Here is a 20,833-nt window from a genome sequence, read left to right on the forward strand (position 1 = left end):
GTGGCTGCACCAGCTTACATTCCCACTAACAGCATAGGAGGGTTCCCTTTTCTCCATACCCTCTCCAGTATTTATTTGCAGACTTTTTAATGATGGCCATTCTGACCAGTGCGGGTTGGTATCTCATTGTGGTTTTGACTTGCATTTCTCTAATAATTAGCAATGTTGAGCATCTTTTCATGTGCCTACTGGCCATCTTTATGTCTTCTTTGGAGAAATGTCTATTTAGATCTTCTGCCCATTTTTCAATTGGGTTGTTTGGTTTTTTGTTGTTGTGTTGTATGAGCTGTTTGTATATTTTGGAAATTAAGCCCTTGTTGAGTGCATCATTTGCAAATATTTTCTCCCATTCTTTTCATTTTGTTTATGGTTTCCTTTGCTGTGCAAAAGCTTGTAAGTTTGATTAGGTCCCATTTGTTTACTTTTGTTTTTATTTCTGTTGCCTTGGGAGACTGACCTAAGAAAACACTGGTATGATTTATGTCAGAGAATGTTTTGCCTATATTCTCTTCTAGGAGTTTTATGTTGTCATGTCTTATGTTTAAGTCTTTAAGCCATTTTGAGTTTATTTTTGTGCATGATGAGAGGATGTGTTCTAACTTCGTTGATTTACATGCACCTGTCCAACTTTGTCAGCACCAATAGCTGAAGAGACTGTCTTTTTCCTGTTTTATATTCTTGCCTCCTTTGTTGAAGATTAATTGACCGTAGGTGTGTGGGTTTATTTCTGGGCTCTCTGGTTAAGCATTCATTTAAATCACACTTGCATACAGTATGGCCTGCTGAAGCTCTGCATAGGAAGTAGAAGGCCCACTCAGGTGGAAATAAAATGCTTGCTAGACCCTGACTATTTAGGCACTGTTGAGGGGAGAGGATAAAAAGGTGGATGACATGACGACTGTCTTCTGTACACCCAGTAGGAAGCTATAATAATAACCAGGGACTCCCAGAAGCAGGAGAGCCCTTAGAGGGTGCACACATCACACCTGGTACAGTGTCTGTGGTGGAAATGTGGGGCTTGGTTTACCTCACCACCTTTGTGTTCCCTCACTCCTCCCTCCACCACCTTCCTCCTGCTCTCTAAGGACAGCTCCAGTGTTTCTTCATTCCCTTGAAATGGGTTCAGAGGAGAGTCACAAAGATGATTAAAGATTTGGGAAAAGGACTTCTAACCCTATATAACTTCATTTTGGCTGCTTTTCACCTTCCAAATTCTTGGAGAGCACATGAAAAGGAAAGAGAAGTGGAGAAAGCATAATGTAAATACTTTATTGAATTCATGTGTAACTTTAATGTTGATAAGTTGTTGTTGTATTTTTCCTCAGCTTCTTAAGTTTTGCCTGTGTCAGTGCTGTCTTCTTTAGGTTGTCAACTCTTGTGGGATAGGGGCCGTGGCTGGATATATTAACCTGTTCATCACTTTCTTCTACAAATAAATAACTTAAATTTTTTCAGCTTTATTGAGATATAATTGACATGCAGTACTGTGTAGATTTAAGGTATACAATGTGATTCTTTTTTTTTTAAATTTTTTAATTTAATTTTATTTTTTTATACTGCAGGTTCTTGTTAGTCATCAGTTTTATGCACATCAGTGTATACATGTCAATCTCAATCGCCCAATTCATCACACCCCCACCCCCACCCCCCGCTGCTTTCCCCCCTTGGTGTCCATATATTTGTTCTCTACATCTGTGTCTCAATTTCTGCCCTGCAAACCAGTTCATCTGTACCATTTTTCTAGGCTCCACATATATGCGTTAATATACGATATTTGTTTTTCTCTTTCTGACTTACTTCACTCTGTATGACAGTCTCTAGATCCATCCACGTCTCAACAAATGATCCAATTTCATTCCTTTTTATGGCTGAGTAATATTCCATTGTATATATGCACCACATCTTCTTTATCCATTCGTCTGTCGATGGGCATTTAGGTTGCTTCCATGACCTGGCTATTGTAAATAGTGCTGCAGTGAACATTGGGGTGCATGTGTCTTTTTGAATTATGGTTTTCTCAGGGTATATGCGCAGTAGTGGGATTGCTGGATCATATGGTAGTTCTATTTTTGGTTTTTTAAGGAACCTCCATATTGTTCTCCATACTGGCTGTATCAATTTACATTCCCACCAGCAGTGCAAGAGGGTTCCCTTTTCTCCACACCCTCTCCAGCATTTGTTGTTTGTAGATTTTCTGATGATGCCTATTCTAACTGGTGTGAGGTGATACCTCATTGTAGTTTTGATTTGCATTTCTCTGATAATTAGTGATGTTGAGCAGCTTTTCATGTGCTTCTTGGCCATCTGTAGGTTTTCTTTGGAGAAATGTCTATTTAGGTCTTCTGCCCATTTTTGGATTGGGTTGTTTGTTTTTTTAATATTGAACTGCATGAGCTGTTTATATATTTTGGAGATTAATCCTTTGTTAGTTGCTTCATTTGCAAATATTTTCTCCCAGTCTGAGGGTTGTCTTTTCGTCTTATGGTTTCCTTTGCTGTGCAAAAGCTTTGAAGTTTCATTAGGTCCCATTTGTTTATTTTTGTTTTTATTTCCATTACTCTAGGAGGTGGATCAAAAAAGATCTTGCTGTGATTTATGTCAAAGAGTGTTCTTCCTATGTTTTCCTCTGAGAGTTTTACAGTGTCTGGTCTTACATTTAGGTCTCTAATCCATTTTGAGTTTATTTTTGTGTATGGTGTTAGGGAGTGTTCTAATTTCATTCTTTTATATGTAGCTGTCCAGTTTTCCCAGCACCACTTATTGAAGAGACTATCTTTTGTCCATTGTATATCCTCGCCTCCTTTGTCATAGATTAGTTGACCATAGGTGCGTGGGTTTATCTCTGGGCTTTCTATCTTGTTCCATGGATCTATGTTTCTGTTTTTGTGCCAGTACCATATTGCCTTGATTACTGTAGTTTTGTAGTATAGTCTGAAGTCAGGGAGTCTGAATCCTCCTGCTCCATTTTTTTCCCTCAAGACTGCTTTGGCTATTCGGGGTCTTTTGTGTCTCCATACAAATTTTAAGATTTTTTGTTCTAGTTCCGTAAAAAATGGCATTGGTAATTTGATAGAGATTGCATTGAATCTGTAGATTGCTTTGGGTAGTATAGTCATTTTCACAATATTGATTATTCCAATCCAAGAACGTGGTATATCTCTCCACCTGTTGGTATCACCTTTAATTTCCTTCATCAGTGTCTTATAGTTTTCTGCATACAGGTCTTTTGTCTCCCTAGGTAGGTTTATTCCTAGATGTTTTATTCTTTTTGTTGCAGTGGTAAATGGGAGTGTTTCCTTAATTTCTCTTTCAGATTATTCATCATTAGTGTATAGGAATGCAAGAGATTTCTGTGCATCAATTTTGTATCCTGCAGCTTTACCAAATTCATTGATTAGCTCTAGTAGTTTTCTGGTGGCATCTTTAGGATTCTCTATGTATAGTATCATGTCATCTGCAAACAGTGACAGTTTAACGTCTTCTTTTCCAATTTGTATTCCTTTTATTTCTTTTTCTTCTCTGATTGCCGTGGCTAGGACTTCCAAAACTATGTTGAATAATAGTGGCGGGAGTGGACATCCTTGTCTCGTTTCTGATCTTAGAGGAAATGCTTTCAGTTTTTCACCATTGAGAATGATGTTTGCTGTGGGTTTGTCGTATATGGCCTTTATTATGTTGAGGTAGGTTCCCTCTATGCCCACTTTCTAGAGAGTTTTTTATCATAAATGGGTGTTGAATATTGTCAAAAGCTTTTTCTGCATCTATTGAGATGATCATATTGTTTTTCTGCTTCAATTTATTAATATGGTGTATCACATTGATTGATTTGCGTATATTGAAGAATCCTTGCATCCCTGGGATAAATCCCACTTGATCATGGTGTATGATCCTTTTAATGTGTTGTTGGATTCTCTTTGCTAGTATTTTGTTGAGGATTTTTGCATCTGTATTCATCAGTGATATTGGTCTGTAATTTTCTTTTTTTGCAGTATCTTTGTCTGGTTTTGGTATCAGGGTGATGGTGGCCTCATAGAATGAGTTTGGGAGTGTTCCTTCCTCTGCAATCTTTTGGAAGAGTTTGAGAAGGATGGGTGTTAGCTCTTCCCTAAATGTTTGATAGAATTCACCTGTGAAGCCATCTGGTCCTGGACTTTTGTCTCTTGGAAGATTTTTAATCACAGTTTCAATTTCATTACTTGTGATTGGTCTGTTCATATTTTCTATTTCTTCCTGGTTCAGTCTTGGAAGGTTATACCTTTCTAAGAATGTGTCCATTTTTCCAGGTTGTCCATTTTATTGGCATAGAGTTGCTTGTAGTAGTCTCTTAGGATGCTTTGTATTTCTGCAGTGTCTGTTGTAACTTCTCCTTTTTCATTTCTAATTTTATTGATTTGAGTCCTCTCCCTCTTTTTCTTGATGAGTCTGGCTAATGGTTTATCAATTTTGTTTATCTTCTCAAAGAACCAGCTTTTAGTGTTATTGATCTTTGCTATTGTTTTCTTTGTTTCTATTTCATTTATTTCTGCTCTGATCTTTATGATTTCTTTCCTTCTGCTAACTTTGGGTTTTGTTTGTTCTTCTTTCTCTAGTTCCTTTAGGTGTAAGGTTAGATTGTTTATTTGAGATTTTTCTTGTTTCTTGAGGTAAGCTTGTATAGCTATAAACTTCCCTTTTAGAACTGCTTTTGCTCCATCCCATAGGTTTTGGATCGTCGTGTTTTCATTGTCATTTGTTTCTAAGTATTTTTTGATTTCCTCTTTGATTTCTTCAGTGATCTCTTGGTTATTTAGTAATGTATTGTTTAGCCTCCATGTGTTTGTGTTTTTTACGTTTTTTTCCCTGTAATTCATTTATAATCTCATAACGTTGTGGTCAGAAAAGATGCTTGATATGATTTCAGTTTTCTTAAATTTACCGAGGCTTGATTTGTGACCCAAGATGTGATCTATCCTGGAGAATGTTCTGTGCGCCCTTGAGAAGAAAGTGTAATCTGCTGTTTTTGGATGGAATGTCCTGTAAATATCAATTAAATCTATCTGGTCTATTGTGTCATTTAAAGCTTCTGTTTCCTTATTTATTTTCATTTTGGATGATCTGTCCATTGGTGTAAGTGAGGTGTTAAAGTCCCCCACTATTATTGTGTTACTGTCGATTTCCTCTTTTATAGCTGTTAGCAGTTGCCTTATGTATTGAGGTGCTCCTATGTTGGGTGCATATATGTTTATAATTGTTATATCATCTTCTTGGATTGATCCCCTGATCACTGTGTAGTGTCCTTCCTTGTCTCTTGTAACATTCTTTATTTTAAGGTCTATTTTATCTGATATGAGTATAGCTACTCCAGCTTTCTTTTGATTTCCATTTGCATGGAATATCTTTTTCCATCCCCTCACTTTCAGTCTGTATGTGTTCCCTAGGTCTGAAGTGGGTCTCTTGTAGACAGCATATATATGGGTCTTATTTTTGTATCCATTCAGCAAGCTTGTGTCTTTTGGTTGGAGCATTTAATCCATTCACGTTTAAGGTAATTATCGATATGTATGTTCCTATGACCATTTTCTTAATTGTTTTGGGTTTGTTTTGGTAGGTCCTTTTCTTCTCTTGTGTTTCCCACTTAGAGAAGTTCCTTTAGCATTTGTTGTAGAGCTGGTTTGGTGGTGCTGAATTCTCTTAGCTTTTGCTTGTCTGTAAAGCTTTTGATTTCTCCATTGAATCTGAATGAGATCCTTGCTGAGTAGAGTAATCTTGGTTATAGGTTCTTCCCTTTCATCACTTTAAGTATATCATGCCACTCCCTTCTGGCTTGTAGAGTTTCTGCTGAGAAATCAGCTGTTAACCTTATGGGAGTTCCCTTGTATGTTATTTGTCGTTTTTCCCTTGCTGCTTTTAATAATTTTTCTTTGTCCTTAATTTTTGCCAATTTGATTACTGTGTGTCTTGGCATTTTTCTCCTTGGGTTTATCCTGTATGGGACTCTCTGCACTTCCTGGACTTGGGTGGCTATTTCCTTTCCCATGTGCGTGAAGCTTTTGACTATAATCTCTTCAAATATTTTCTCAGGTCCTTTCTCTCTCTCTTCTCCTTCTGGGACCCTATAATGCGAATGTTGTTGCGTTTAAGGTTGTCCCAGAGGTCTCTTAGGCTGTCTTCATTTCTTTTCATTCTTTTTTCTTTATTCTGTTTCACAGCAGTGAATTCCACCATTCTGTCTTCCAGGTCACTTATCTGTTCTTCTGCCTCAGATATTCTGCTATTGATTCCTTCTAGTGTAGTTTTCATTTCAGTTATTGTATTGGTCATCTCTGTTTGTTTGTTATTTAATTCCTCTAGATCTTTGTTAAACATTTCTTGCATCTTCTCGATCTTTGCCTCCATTCTTTTTCCGAGGTCCTGGATCATCTTCACTATCATTATTCTGAATTCTTTTTCTGGAAGGTTGCCTATCTCCACTTCATTTAGTTGTTTTTCTGGGATTTTATCTTGTTCCTTCATCTGGTACATAGGCCTCTGCCTTTTCATCTTGTCTTTCTTTCTGTGAATGTGGTTTTTGTTCCACAGGCTGCAGGATTGTAATTCTTCTTGCTTCTGCTGTCAGCCCTTTGCGTGATTCTTTGATATATGTATATATTGTGAAATGATTACCACAGAAGGGTTACTTATCACCTCACATAATTAGCCTGTTTTTTTTTTTTTCAGTGAGAACATCTAAGATCTACTCTCTTAGCAACTTTCAAGTATATAACACAGTGTTGTTATAGTCACCATGCTGTGTATTAGATCCTCAGAACTTACTCATATTAAAACTGGAAGTTTATACCCTTTGACCAGCATCTCTGTATTTCCCCCTGCCCCTGGCTGTCACTATTTTAGTCTCTGTTTCTGTGAGTTTGGCTTTTTAAAATTCCACTATAAGTGAGATCATACAGTATTTGTCTTGCTCTGTCTGACTTATTTCTTGTAGCATAATGCCCTCAAGGTCCATCAATGTTGTCACAAATGGCAGGATTTCCTTCTTTCTCATGGCTGAATAATATTCCATTTTCTGTGTGTGTGTGTGTGTGTATGTATGTGAATACACATCTGTATCTATTCATCTGTAGATGGACATTTAACTTAGGTTGTTTCCATATCTTGGCTGTTTTGAATAATGCTGCAATGAACATAAGAGTGCAGATATCTCTTTGAGTTAGTGATTTTGTTTCCTTTGAATATACAACCCAGAAGTGGAATTGCTGGATCACATGGTAGTTCTAGTTTTAATTTTTTGAGAGACCTCCATGCTGTTTTCCATAGTGACTGCACCAATTTACATTCCCACCAACAGTGTCTGGGGATTCCTTTTTCTCTGCATCCTCACAAATGCTTATCTTTTGTTTTTTTGATAATAGCCATACTAATGGATATGAGATGATATCTCGTGGTTTTCATATGCATTTCCCTGATAATTAGTGATGTTGAGCACCTTTTCATGTACCTGTTGGCCATCTGTATGTGTTCCTTGGAAAGATGCCTATTTAGGTCCTCTGCCCATTTTTTTACTCAGATTGTTTTTTGCTCTTGAGTTATAAGAGTTCTTTATATATTTTGGTTATTCACCCCTTATGGGGTTAATGGTTTGCAGATATTTTTTCATATTCCATAGGTTGCCTCTTCATTTTTTGATTGTTTCTTTAGCTGTGCAGAAGCTTTTTAGTTTGATGTAGTCCCATTTATATATATTTATATATATTATATGTATATCTGCTTTTGTTGCTTGTGTTTTCGGTGTCATACATAACCAAAAAATTGCTGCCAGTACCACTGTCAAGGAGGTTTTTCCCTTTGTTTTTTTCTAAGAGTTTTGTGGTTTCAGGTCTTATGTTTAAGTATTTAATCTGTTTAATCTTTGTGAGTGGTATAAGGTAGGGGTACAGTTTCATTATTCTGCATGTGATTACCCAGTTTTCCTAGCACCATTTATTGGAGAGAATATTCTTTCCTCATTGAGTGTTCTTGGCTCCTTTGTCAGATATTAGTTGAAAATATATGCAGGTGGTTATTTCTGGGCTCTCTATTTTGTTCGTTGATCTGTGTGTCTTTTTTAATGCCAGTACCATCCTGTTTTGATTACTGTAGCTTGAAATAGAGTTTGAAATCAGGAAGTGTGATGCCTCCAGCTTTGGTCTTCTTTCTCAAGGTTACTTTGACTGATTTGGATCAGTTGTGTTTCTATAAACTAACAATGAAATATATAAAAAAAGTAATAAAAATCTCATTTACAGTGGCATCAAAAGCAATAAAGTACTTAGGAATAAGTTTAGGAACAAGGAGGTGAAAGAGCTGTACACAGAAAATTATGAGAATTGATGAATGAAATTAAAAAACACAAATGGAAAGATATCCCATGTTCATGGATTAATTAAAATGTTCATACTACCCATAGCCATGTATAGATTCAGTGCAATCCCTATCAAAATCTCAATAACATTTTTCACAGAAAAAACAATCCTAAAATTTGTATGGAACCATTATAACGTAAATGTTTTGGATGATTTGGTCACTACCTGCTTAAAATCTGTGGTGTCTTCTTTTTGCCTACATAGTAATGTCAGAACTGCTTTGCATGGCATCAGTCTGAACCCTGCTTACCATTTTGACATAATTTCTGAGCACTCCCACTCCTGTCCTCCTGGTCCATGCCTTTTGTGTACTCACATTCCCCACACACTGTGCACCATTACATTTTCATATTTTTGCTTGTGCTTTTTTGTTGTCTGACAGACTCCTAGTTATCTGTCAAGGCCAGCTCAGATACCTTTTCTTTTCTATAGCTGTCCCTAACAGCTCCCTAATAAACAGGATTAAACTCTTCATTTCGTTTCTATAGTGCTTTATTTATTTTTCTTTTCTAACATTTATCCTTTAATTTAAGAGTGAGTTACTCATTAGTCCCTCTAGCTAGGATATGAGGTCCTTGAGAGTAGAAACTTTGACCTTATTTTTGTATCCCCAGAACATACTTTTAGTCACATAGAGCAGGTGTTCAATGTTTGTTAAAAGTTTAAAAATTATTTTTTGTACAGTGATGAGTAGGTTAAGTGAAAGAAGCATCAGAGAATGTGTAATGAGTAGGGCATTTGAGGCAGTTGGTTGGAGAATGAGAGGGTCGTTATAGACAACAGGAGGGCAAGAAAGGTGGCAAAGGTGGAAGGCAGGTAGAGGTAATGTAGACATGTGAGCAGGGGTGCTCTATAGGCAACCTTCTGATGAGTAGCAGAACCTCTTGCTGTATTTCTTAAGGTGGGCAAGGAACAGGTTGAATCAGTGAAAAGGAAATGGTGGCATTATTCATTTTCCTGCTTGTGCTTCTCTGAGGTTCAGGGTGGATTCAGTACATTTTAACGTGAGACTGTTAGACTTTATACCTCTTTGCAAACCAGAGCTAACAAAGTAATACAGTGTTTTATCCTTTTCTCGTTTTTATTTTTTCTTCTTTCAAAGTTTTAAAGACCCTGCCTTTTCAATTTTTTTCCCCAATTCTTAAATGTTTTCCTTTTTTTTTCTTTTTAAGAAAGAAGAAATTACCTGATTCTTTTTCACTCCATGGATCAGTTATGCGACATTCACTTTTGAAGGGAATTTCTGCCCAAATAGTGTCTGCAGCTGTAAGTATTTTGTTCTCTTCCCCCAGCTTTATAACCTGCAATGGCATAATGAAGTAGGAATGAGCATAAAACAAAGCACAGCACTTCTCTTGGCCCGAGGCTTAAGAAAAATAGAATCTGGCTTTCATGGGTTTTGTGTGATTATTTTTGACTCATAAGACATAGCTACACATCTTGACATAGAAATTAGTGCAGCCATGAAATAAAGGTCTGCCCAGAGTCTCGGGTGTGCCTAAATGAAATATGGCAGCAAGCCTAAAAGAAACACTATCTGCTTTTTCTTTAAATTCCTTTTCAGTTTAGTTGCCATCTTGTGTATTTGGTTGAGGTAGAGTGCTTGTTTTTTTTAGTCTTTTCATATGGAGAAATGATTGATCAGAATCTTTTACAACTGAGTGATTTTTTTATAATTCACAGAAGTCTTTTCATGTACCTTATTTCATATACTCTTACAACTTTTAAAGTAGGGAAAGCCATATCCTATTTTACAAATGAGAAGACAGGCTCAGAGAGGTGACATTAACTTGTCTTACATCACTGGGTTAGGAGATAGCAGAGCAGTTACATAAAATTGGGGTTTTTGGTTCCAAGTCTAGTGCTTCTTTGTTGTGAAATGAGGGTGGTATTGGTGAATGTGGCCAGTGTATAATAGCTGGAACAGAATATCTGTGTCGTTTTTGAAAATGATTTAGAGTACTGTGTTAAGTGCAGAAATATTTAATAGTCCATCAAGACAATAGATGCTGATTCTGGTATGTTTTATCAAATTTTCCTTTGGCCTCAAGGCCTGTAGTTTTACACAGTCTTTCAGTTTTGGTTTTCTGAATTCAGTATATAGATTCTGTAAATAATAATAGTAATAGTAATGATGATGATGACAGATTCATACCCCAGGAACTTTGATATGTTTTTATGTTCTTTTCCTGGAGTTTAATTGGTATTTTGCATATTCAGTTTGGACAAAGGTTTGATTTTTCACAAGGGTAAGAGATTGATACAGAAGTGGCATCATGACACCATAACCACATTGTAATTTTCAGGTTTATTAGGGAAAGCTCTTATTGCAGAAACCAAACCAAACGAAACGCAAAAAACACACGCAAAAACCTCCCAAAAAACAACAACCAAAAAACCCCCCAAAGAAACAATAAAAAAGAAAGAAAGAAAAAGTGTTCTCTGCGGGCAGTTGGTATACCCTGACCCAGCTCATATATCATGAAGTCAATTTAAATAGAGGGATAGTCAAGCAATGGAGGAAACCTGGGCAATTGTCCTTCCTTTTGTAGGTGGAGAGTAGCTCATATTTGCTAGAATGGGAACCACCTGTTGAGGATTACATTTCCATGACGTTTTCTGAATTTAATCCTTATGTAGGTGATGAAATTCATTCCTTTCAAAATCAAGATGAACCAGAACAGTCATTTGACCCACCTGTGCAGTTTTAAAAATATTTTGAATAATGGAGACTGAACTAAAACTCAGACATTGAACAATGATTAGATAAATCTGTTATTTAAAAGGGTTTCTCCTTTCTCTTGAAGAGGAGGGAAAAATTGTAATAAATCCCAGAGTGTTTGCATTCTGTTCTTATTTCATTGCCATGGCTGAGCTCCTTTGGTATGTTAAAATGAAAACTGCTTTTCTTGTGACAGTCTTCATACTCTGCTTTCCTAATTTTGGATTACCAGCTCAATTTAAATTGTATGCTTTTCTGTGATGGTTGGTTTATTAACATGTAAAGCTAGTTATATTTTGGGGTATCTCTCCTGAATGGCTGTTCAGTAATGCTTTCAGCCATGTGGATAGTGATGTTATTAGGGCTGCCTAGGGCGTTGATCATCATGGCCTTGTAGTCTGTGCCTGGAGAACACTTAGGAGAGATGAAACTTTTGGAGTTGTGAACCTCATTGTTTAATTTTGGAATCCTCCTCAAAGTAATATGACATGTGACTATATTTAAAATTGATTCAAATTAATTTTAAAGGATATTTATCATTTTATGATCACCTAAGATAACGGGGATACCTTAGCATAGTGTTTTTGCAAAATGTGTCCATTGTATAAGAACCTCCTAGGGTACTTATGAAAATACAGATTCCTGGGCACCATCCCAGACCTACTGAATTGGAATCTAGTTCTAGCAGTGTAGCTAGGGATTTGCATTTTAACGGTATCCCAGGTGATTCTAATGCACCGTGGCTTTTGAGAATCACTATCCTAAGATGCCGTAACACCAGCACTGAAATTCTATTCATATATCCTCTAAATTGCTTCCCACATCTGTGGGTTTTAGCTTTGAAAGTTAGCTGACTTCCAATTGCATTTTTCAGGTTCCATTTTGAATACAGTTTATGTTCTTCATCTGCTGGCTCATTCTTTTTCCCTGTCCAGGGCACAAATCAATCATTTATCAAATATTTGTTGCGTGTTTCTTTATTGTTCAGCATTATGTTAGGCATCCTTTACACACACACATCCACACAAAGTTGAGTATATCCTACTATCCAGAACATTGTACATAGCAGCGTTGGTGATTGTTCTTCCTCATAGTTCCATGCCCTGGTATAAGTTTTTTAAGTTAGTTCCTGGGAAGCTCTATAAAGTTGGATATAATAGATTCTGCCTTCTGAGAGATTATAATAATGAATTGAGCACATTGACAGGGACAGACAGAAAAGAAATACAGAAGTGATCCAAAGAGCCTGGTCTGGGAATGGAAACCCCGAGTTTTAGACATAGTCTACCACTTCCTGAATAATTGTGGGAAAGTCAATTTAAGCTCTTTGAAACTTAATCTGAATCTTAAGAATCTTAATCTGTTTTCTTAATCTGGAAAATCAGAATAATACTACTTGTTTGATCCATCTCTCCCGGTTTGAGTATCAAATAATGTGATAAATGCATTTGAAAGCTCTTTGCTACTACAGTTCTAATCATTGAAAGCTCTTGTTATTATTTAAAGCTACAGAAGTACCAAATATTAGTAGACACCCTTACATTTATAGGATACTTTACATTTAATTTGATCCTCAGGCCAACTCATTCTATTGAAAATAGAATCTCTTTCCTCTCTCTTTTCCTTTACATTTTCATTTATAATCAGTACCCTTCCTGAAACAGTAAAAGAAAACGATCTACTCTTGTGCTCTTTATATTTTGTTGGTATATACAACTTTTGTAGTTTCTCTTATTTGGGGGCAAAAATGACGGTTCTACCTCTTGTCTGAATTGTATATGTAAAGAGAGGGCCTTATACCATTTTCTGCTTAAAAATGGGAATGTCTTTTCAAATACTTTTTTTTAAAATTTTATTTAGGACAAAGTAGATGCTGGCTTGCCTACAGCAATTGTAAGTATACTTTAAATAATCCTTTAAAGGTAAGCTTTCCATTTGATCAGGTTTTCTTAGATTTATTCTTCCGATATTCAAAGTTATTACATAAATTTTGTGATAATTAATTCATGTCATTTACTGCCAGTAATCAGGTTTAAAATTTGTCCGTGTTGAATGTTCTTGTTCTTTCTAGTGTATTGTTACTTTTCAGTTTTCTTTTTTTGTTTTGTTTTTTGAGAAAAATAATGATTAGCCTTTTCCCAATTTATTTGTATGTGGTACTACCCTGCCCAAGTATATTTGCTCCTTCTGTGACTTGGCCTCGCTTTGGTTATAGGGACTGGAAAACAGTGTTTGGTAAAATCACTTTGTGGTAAATAGTACACTTAACAGCTCTGAACTCCATTGCCAAGCCTGCCAAATAGTAAATCTGTGGAGTGATTATAGAGAACTGGGGGATATTGAAAGCACTCTAGTGCCCTCTTTTCTATTTTCAACTATTTCCAGCTGCCTCCTGTAGCTTTCTTATTAGATAGTCAATTGGTGAGGAAGTGGGCTGGGTTTTGAGTATTTCTGGTGCCTTTTGGCTCCTGTGAATAAACTGGAGAAGGGCTTTCTTGTCCCTTTCTCACACCTCATAGGAGGCTCTTGGTTGGGTAGCATAAGTGCCTCTTACTGTGTGTGGACCCCTGAATTGTTCAAAAAATTGCTTTAGAGGAAGTTAAGTGGCATGTTTTTGCCTATAATGTTGAACATATGATACTTTGTTACCCTTAGAGTAAATTTAGAGGGATTCCCAGAAATAAGATGTTCTGAGTTTCATTTCCCGTTTTGCCTCCTGGATGAAATTTTCCTTATTTATAATAGTTGGTATGTTATCTGGTGCCTAGAGGAAAGAAAACCAGCAAATTCAATTCTGATTATTTCAAGATCCTTATAATGTCTTAAAATGTAATCTTCTCTTTTGTTCTCAGGCAGTGTCGAGTCTGATAGCAGTGGGTACATCTCATGGATTGGCTTTAATATTTGGTAAATTTTCTACCTACTTTCCTTATTTTAAATATTAAGTATTTGGGTTTTTTTTAATAATGTCTTTTAATCACAGTTTATATAGTAAACTTTATTTATTTGAAAAAAGCCAGAAAAACTTGAAAAGTAGCGGTCAGCATTTTTATAGTTAAAAATTACTTGACTCAGCTTCATTTTCTTGCTCATTGCAAGTTTATTTTCTTCTTTATGAATTTATAAGCTATCGTATCATATCTTTTGACTCTCTGCAGACCTAGACAAAAAGGATATAAAGTTGAGAGGTTGGCATTTTGTCTGCCTCTGATTTGTGGTGGTGCTAATGTTTTAGTCTAAATCATATCTGAGTAGTTGGTATTTGAAAAGATCTTCAGAGAAAGAGATTCCCAGGCTTTCTCAGTAATTTTCAGTAACTCTTACTGACAGTAAGTTTTTTTTCATTTACATTGTAAACCCCTCTAAACTGAAAAATTTTTAGCCCATAATCACTTTCTTTTTTTGGTTGAGAAGAGAACTTAGCTAGTTTTATTTGAATGGTAAATGATAGTCCTAAGTATTTTCTCATTTTTTTTTCCTACATGAGACTAAATAAACCTAGTTTTAATCTTTCTTTGCTTTTGCATTCAATACTATGAGCAGAACATTTTGTTCTGTTTACTTAAAAACTATTAGATAATATTTTCCTGTCATTTTTAGTGTTCTCTATGGATCTTAAGTCTTTTGCAACTTTCTTAAATGGAATTCCTGATGACACTGTATTTTAGTAAGGACTCTACAGGATATTGTGTAAGGATTACCTGGGAAGACCTTAATAGCAGAACCACAGTTTGATCTCTGTGGGCCTTGCATTTTTATTTATCATATGAGTGAATAACTAGTTATTTTCCCTTGTTTTTGAACAATTTGACTTCCTATTTATAAATTTTCCATTATGCCAAAAGCCTTATTTATCATGTGTTTTTAACACCTAGTCTTTTCAAAGGCGATTGATATAAATAATAAAGTTTTATTGTCTGGGGATGAGAAGAATGGAAACAAAAATATAATTCTCTTTAGAGAACTTTGGAATTGATTCTTTAAACAATTTTTTCTTATTCCATAATATGTGTTCATAATAAAAAAATTAGATGAGCAAAAGGTTGAAGATACACCAAATTCTGCCATCCAGGAATAATTCCTAACATTTCTGTATGGCCTTCTAATCTTTTTTCCTGTACATGTGTGTATATATATGTACACACCCCCAAATGGGATCATGTTAATTTGTAACCTGCATTTTCATTATAATGAACATCTTTCCATGTGATTATTAGTCCTCTGTAACATAATTTTTTTCTGTATTAAGTTATTAGCTTTTTTTTTTTTTAATTGAAGTATGATCGATTTACAATGTTGTGTTTCTGGTGTACATCAAAGCGATTCAGTTTATATATATATATATTCATTTTCATATTCTTTTCCATTATGGTTTATTACAGGATATTGAATATAGTTCCCTGTGCTATACAGTAGAACCTTGTTGTTTATCTGTTTTATATATGGTGGTTTGTATCTGCTAATCTCAAACTTCTAACTTACCCCTCCCCCTTTCCTTTGGTAACCGTAAGTTTGTTTTCTATGTCTGTGAGTCTGTTTCTGTGTAACATCATTTTTAATGGCCACGTTTTACTTAATCATTTCCTACTATAAGACATTTAGGTTGTTTCTAACCAGAAAGTAGAGTGATGAACATCTTTGTAACTGCATTTTTGTTCACATGATTACTTCCTTAGGACAAATTCCTGAAAGTGGGCTTGCTTAGGTCAGGGTATGAACATTTTAAACACTTCTGATGTATACTGCCTAATTGCCTTCTAGAAAGTTTTACCAGCTTGCTCTCCTATCACGTGTAAGAATGCTTGTTTTCCTATGAGGGCATAGTGGTATCAGATTGATAGAATTCTGGGAAAGGATCTTCAAAGGACTTTTAGTTCAATCCCCTTATTTACATATGAGGTGACTGAGAACCAGAGAGGTTAAGTGACATGTACAGAGCCAAATTCAGAATCAAGGAATACTGAATCCTAAGATCAGTACATTTCCACACTTCCAAGCAGTTCTCCAGTTCTGAGAGAAAAGGAGGCAAATTGCAAGATACATAAAGGAAAGAATGGAAGAACTAAGATGAATGAGGATAAAATATAATGTACATGTTTATCTGTCAGCAGAATACATGTTTATTTTTGTTCCCACTTACCAGTACTCACTTTTCTTCAACTCTGTCTGCTTTAATATCCCTTCCTTACCACAAGGTTATAAGAATATGTGCCTGCTTATAATCAAATCCATGCAGAGCTTACTGCAACAAATTAAAATGAAGTCTTTTAAAGTAGAAACTAACAGAGGAGAAGAAGAGTTTATTGTCTTTCATTACTGTCTCCTTAATTTCCTTGGGCCTACTTTCTAATTTTTTTAGACCCCAGCAACTTTCTTGTAGATTTGATGAAATAATAATCTTTCATTACAGTCTCATGAAAAAGAAAGTATGCCATAATGAACATTTTGAGAAAGGATCATAATATTCTAGTTATGCTTTGGATTTTTAATCATGCAGTTAATAAATTTTACTCATTTTTGTGGGAATCAGATATTTGGACAATGAGTTTTAACAAATGGATTAAAATTTGCTTGAAAGCCAGGAAAAAAATGGCAGAGTAATAATACTATGAAGTGTCTAGATTAGAGGTCTGGGTTAAATCTGATCTTTTAAATATCTTTGTTGATCATAGGAAAAAGTGCAGAACTGTACTTGTTTAAGTAACACTAGATTCTCTTTGGAATAGAGGCCTGGGTCATTAAAATAGTAATCATTATAAGCTTTTTAAACGTCATGTAAATTGCCTATTCTTATGGAATTATAGGTATATGGTATTTATTATGTATCTTGGTTCTTACCTAACTATAGGATCTCAACAATTCGAATCTTAATAAAGATATCTCCCTATCCTAAGGCCCTTAGTTTTCCATTTTTTGGGTTGTTAGTATACTTTAGTAGATTATCTTTTGGAAATTGTTTTTGTTTTTATCAAACTTAATGGACTTGGATTTACTGTGCTAAAGTTTGGATATTATGCATTTTCTTTATTTCCATAACCAATACCTAAATATAAATGCTAGATGTATCATTTAATCACATTTAGTATCATTCCCACAGATAACTGAAGTTTATCACTTATACTCTTGAAATTTTACCTGTCTTTTCTCTGAACTTTTGAACTGATTTCTTGCTTTTCTCTTTTTTTTTGATCTTTTCTCCATGGATTCAAAGGAAAAGGTATAGTAATTTTGGTTTGCATGAGTGACTCTTTTTCTTTTGACCTTTTTAATGTTGAAAAAGAATGTTACTAGTTACAGTCGATGTCCTCTTATGAAATGCTTATTGAAAAGTTTTGAAATTAAAGTAGGGAATTGTTAAAAATTGTAAATATATGCATACCTTCAATGTTTTATTTTAAATGAAAATAAATCATTGAATATTGATCTTAATCTTTTGGCATAGACCAAAACTGTTTCTTTGAGTTTGTATCTGCCAGTTGGACGTCTGCAGCATCTTTTTTGGCATAAGCTTTATCAGTGATGGGTCATGCAAAATTTGTACTTTTACTTAAAAAAAAGAGGTGAAAGCTTAGGCACCTGTGAATCAGTCGAAGTGTGCAAAATTTTAGATTTTCATAAAACTTCTTTTCAGTTTTCTGCAGTTATCTTGTCCATACCTTACTTCATGACAGTTAATTTAAAGCAACTTATCTTTACCAAGTTTTTCTAAAACATTCATTTAGCTTTCATAGAAACAACAGCTCTTTCTTTTCCACTGTATTTCATCAGTTGACAATATTGTTTAATTACATTTTTAAAGTACAGGAATATTACAGTGGCATGAACAGGTTTGGAAATGAACACAACTGACTTTTCGTAAGCATCTGAGTTCTAGAAAATAGCCAGTTAGCTGTGGGGAGTCAGTGTATCGTGGGCTTTAGTCAGCAAGCTTTATAGAGGGAATGGAGAACTTTAATTCTGTGTATTTGTTAGATGGCGGTCAGGTAAAGTGCTTCTGCTGTTTTATGATCATTGATGATGAAAAATGTTTCCTAATAACTCTTTTCTTCTCCTTTGGTCTTAGAGAATATTTTAATAATGCACAAAGGAGTAGTATTGAAGAATGGTGAATACTGGCAATAAAAGTAGAGCTCTACACACATAATTAGATTTTGATTCCTTCTAGGATCTAGGTATTTCCTTCTTTGATGGTCTTTGGGATGTAGTTAAAACAAATTAGGGGTGAAGAAATAGAGGATTAGATTAATTTTGGTATATGGAGAGAGAGCAGAAATTCTTGAAGTGTGTACAAATTTAGATTTTATGGCTATTATAGACTTTATATGTTTTTTATGGCTTTTCTTTGCTACTTAGCACATTACTCTTAAGCCTAGAATATGCTGAGATCTACCCTAAGTAAAGTGTACTGCGAAAGGTATACTGATAAAGAAATAGATATAATTCATTTCACTATCAAATGGATGTGCTTTTTGTGGTATCTGGGCTTCGAGTTCTCTTAATTAATTGGTAAGCTATTTATTATCATTAATAGTAATTCTTCGTGGGACTTTCTTGATGGACCAGTGGTAAAGAATCCACCTTACAATGCAGGGGACAGGGGTTCAATCCCTGGTCAAGGAACTAAGATCCCACATGCCGCGGGGCAACTAAGCCCGCGCGCCACAACTACTGAGCTCGAGTGCCTCAACTAGAGCCTGTGTGCCGCAAACAACAGAGCCCATGAGCCCTGGAGCCTGTGCGCCACAACTAGAGAAGAGAAAACCCGCACGCCACAACTAGAGAGAAGCCCGTGCACCACAAGGAAGAGCTCGCACGCTGCAACAAAAGATCCCGCATGCCTCAACGAAGATCCCGCATGCCGAAACTAAGACCCAACTCGGCCAAAAAAAAAAATCTTAAAAAAAATTCTTTGCATGTGTACCATTGGATAGTTTTCATATTTTTCATAGGCATTTACAAAATTTATGCTCTATGCCAACTCTTTGAAGTTTATAGGAAAAATGATAGTCTCATTTCATATTTCTTGCCCAGATCAGGAGCCCCATTGGAGGAGGAGAACGTGGAGAGCTCTGATTTTCACCTTTCTTGCTTCTGTCCAGGTCCTTTTGTTCTTTTCATGTAGCTTTAGAAATTAAGTGTTTGGAAGAGGTTTTAAGTTTGTCTTCACCAAATACGTTTCCCCAGAATTGTCTAGAAAAATCTGGACTACAGAATGTTCTTCTTGTAGAAGAAACCTCTTCAATAAGACCCTGCTTTCTTCTTTCCACAGAAATTCTACCTTTTCTGATTTTAGTCTAAATTGTATAGCAAGTTTGTTAATATGGCACCATAAATATAGAATGTATAATGACAGCAATAAGAATTGATAAGTATCTTTGTGGAGTTAAACTATATTACATTTTATGCACTGTCTATTACCTCACAGCCACTCTACCTTATAAAGAGACATTATAAATATAATGAATACATTGTAAAAGTTAAGGACAAAAATTGACAATGTTTTCATTAACATAGTCCTGTGGGATGTAAATTTAATACATATTTCAGGAGTGACCAAGGCTGATAATGTGGTCCTTGTCTTAGCTAGTTTTTTAGTACACAGGACCCACAGTCAGGAAAGCAGAGTCATGTTTGGGTTTTTAATGTAGAAGTTAGATGTGTCTTTTTCCTTCCCTCTTTTTTTCTCTATTTCCTTTTTCTTAATGGTACCCTTAGTCTCTATTTTGTCATACTCCTTAATTCTCCTGTGCTTACTTTCCCTGAGTTATAAGAGTACTTAAATAGTATAATTTTTAAAATAAATTTATTTATTTATTTGTTTTTGGCTGCATTGGGTCCACATTGCTGCACACGGGCTTTCTCTAGTTGCAGCGAGCGGGGGCTACTCTTCGTTGCGGTGCGTGGGCTTCTCATGGCAGTGGCTTCTCTTGTTGCGGAACACAGGCTCTAGGCATGCGGGCTTCAGTAGTTGTGGCATGTGGGCTCAGTAGTTGTGGCTTGCGGGCTCTAGAGCGCAGGCTCAGTAGCTGTGACGCACAGGCTTAGTTGCTCTGTGGCGTGTGGGATTTTCCCGGACCAGGGCTCGAACCCGTGTCCCCTGCATTGGCAGGCGGATTCTTAACCACTGTGCCACCAGGGAAGCCCAAATAGTCTAATTTAAAGTATGAACTTAGGTGAAGCAGAAAGCATTAGTTAGTGTCTTTAAGTATTGGTGGATCAGAGCTGTATAGAGTTTGGATCTCAAAACGGGGATTACAAAGGATCTCAGCAGGATGCTATTCAAACACTACTCTCCTAGAAGGCAGGCAGCCCAGGCTAAAGGGACTTCTTTTTGAGGCTGGTGTGGAATTTCTGTCTTTGTCCTCTTACTTTCAGCCCATTCGTTGGACTACTCGCATGACCCAAAGTGGTAGCATATATAGAAAATTGTTGCCCAACCACTGAATCTTGACAATTTGCAGAATAAGGTATATGGATAATCCACTAACTGTAAAGGTGGCTCTGACAAAATAAGAATCATGGAAAACACTATTTTAGGCATGCAATTTAATAAAGCAAAATAAAATGGGATGTCATTTTTAGAGTCAGGAAAAAGGAAATTTTAATAACTTGGATTAAACTGGAGGAGGGAGGAACGTATGTAAGGAAAAAATAAGGAAAAAAATCTGTAATTGTTATCATTTTAGATTTGAGTAAACAGGACTTTTAAAATATATCAGACCTTGTATATTTA

General features: G+C 35.7%; 1 protein-coding gene across 4 annotated transcripts in view; it reads left to right on the forward strand.

Moving 5' to 3' along the window:
- The window catches only part of VPS8 (VPS8 subunit of CORVET complex), a 286,912-nt gene that overhangs the window by 16,835 nt on the left and 249,244 nt on the right, over positions 1-20,833 (forward strand). For all 4 annotated transcript variants that reach the window (XM_068546385.1, XM_068546384.1, XM_068546387.1 and 1 more), the window contains exons 5-7: positions 9,551-9,644; positions 12,961-12,993; positions 13,953-14,007. In XM_068546385.1, coding sequence (XP_068402486.1) covers positions 9,551-9,644; positions 12,961-12,993; positions 13,953-14,007 — 182 coding nt within the window. The remainder of the gene's footprint in view (positions 1-9,550; positions 9,645-12,960; positions 12,994-13,952; positions 14,008-20,833) is intronic.

The sequence above is a fragment of the Eschrichtius robustus genome, chromosome 6 (assembly GCF_028021215.1).
Source record: "Eschrichtius robustus isolate mEscRob2 chromosome 6, mEscRob2.pri, whole genome shotgun sequence".
Classification (NCBI taxonomy): Eukaryota; Metazoa; Chordata; class Mammalia; order Artiodactyla; family Eschrichtiidae; genus Eschrichtius; species Eschrichtius robustus.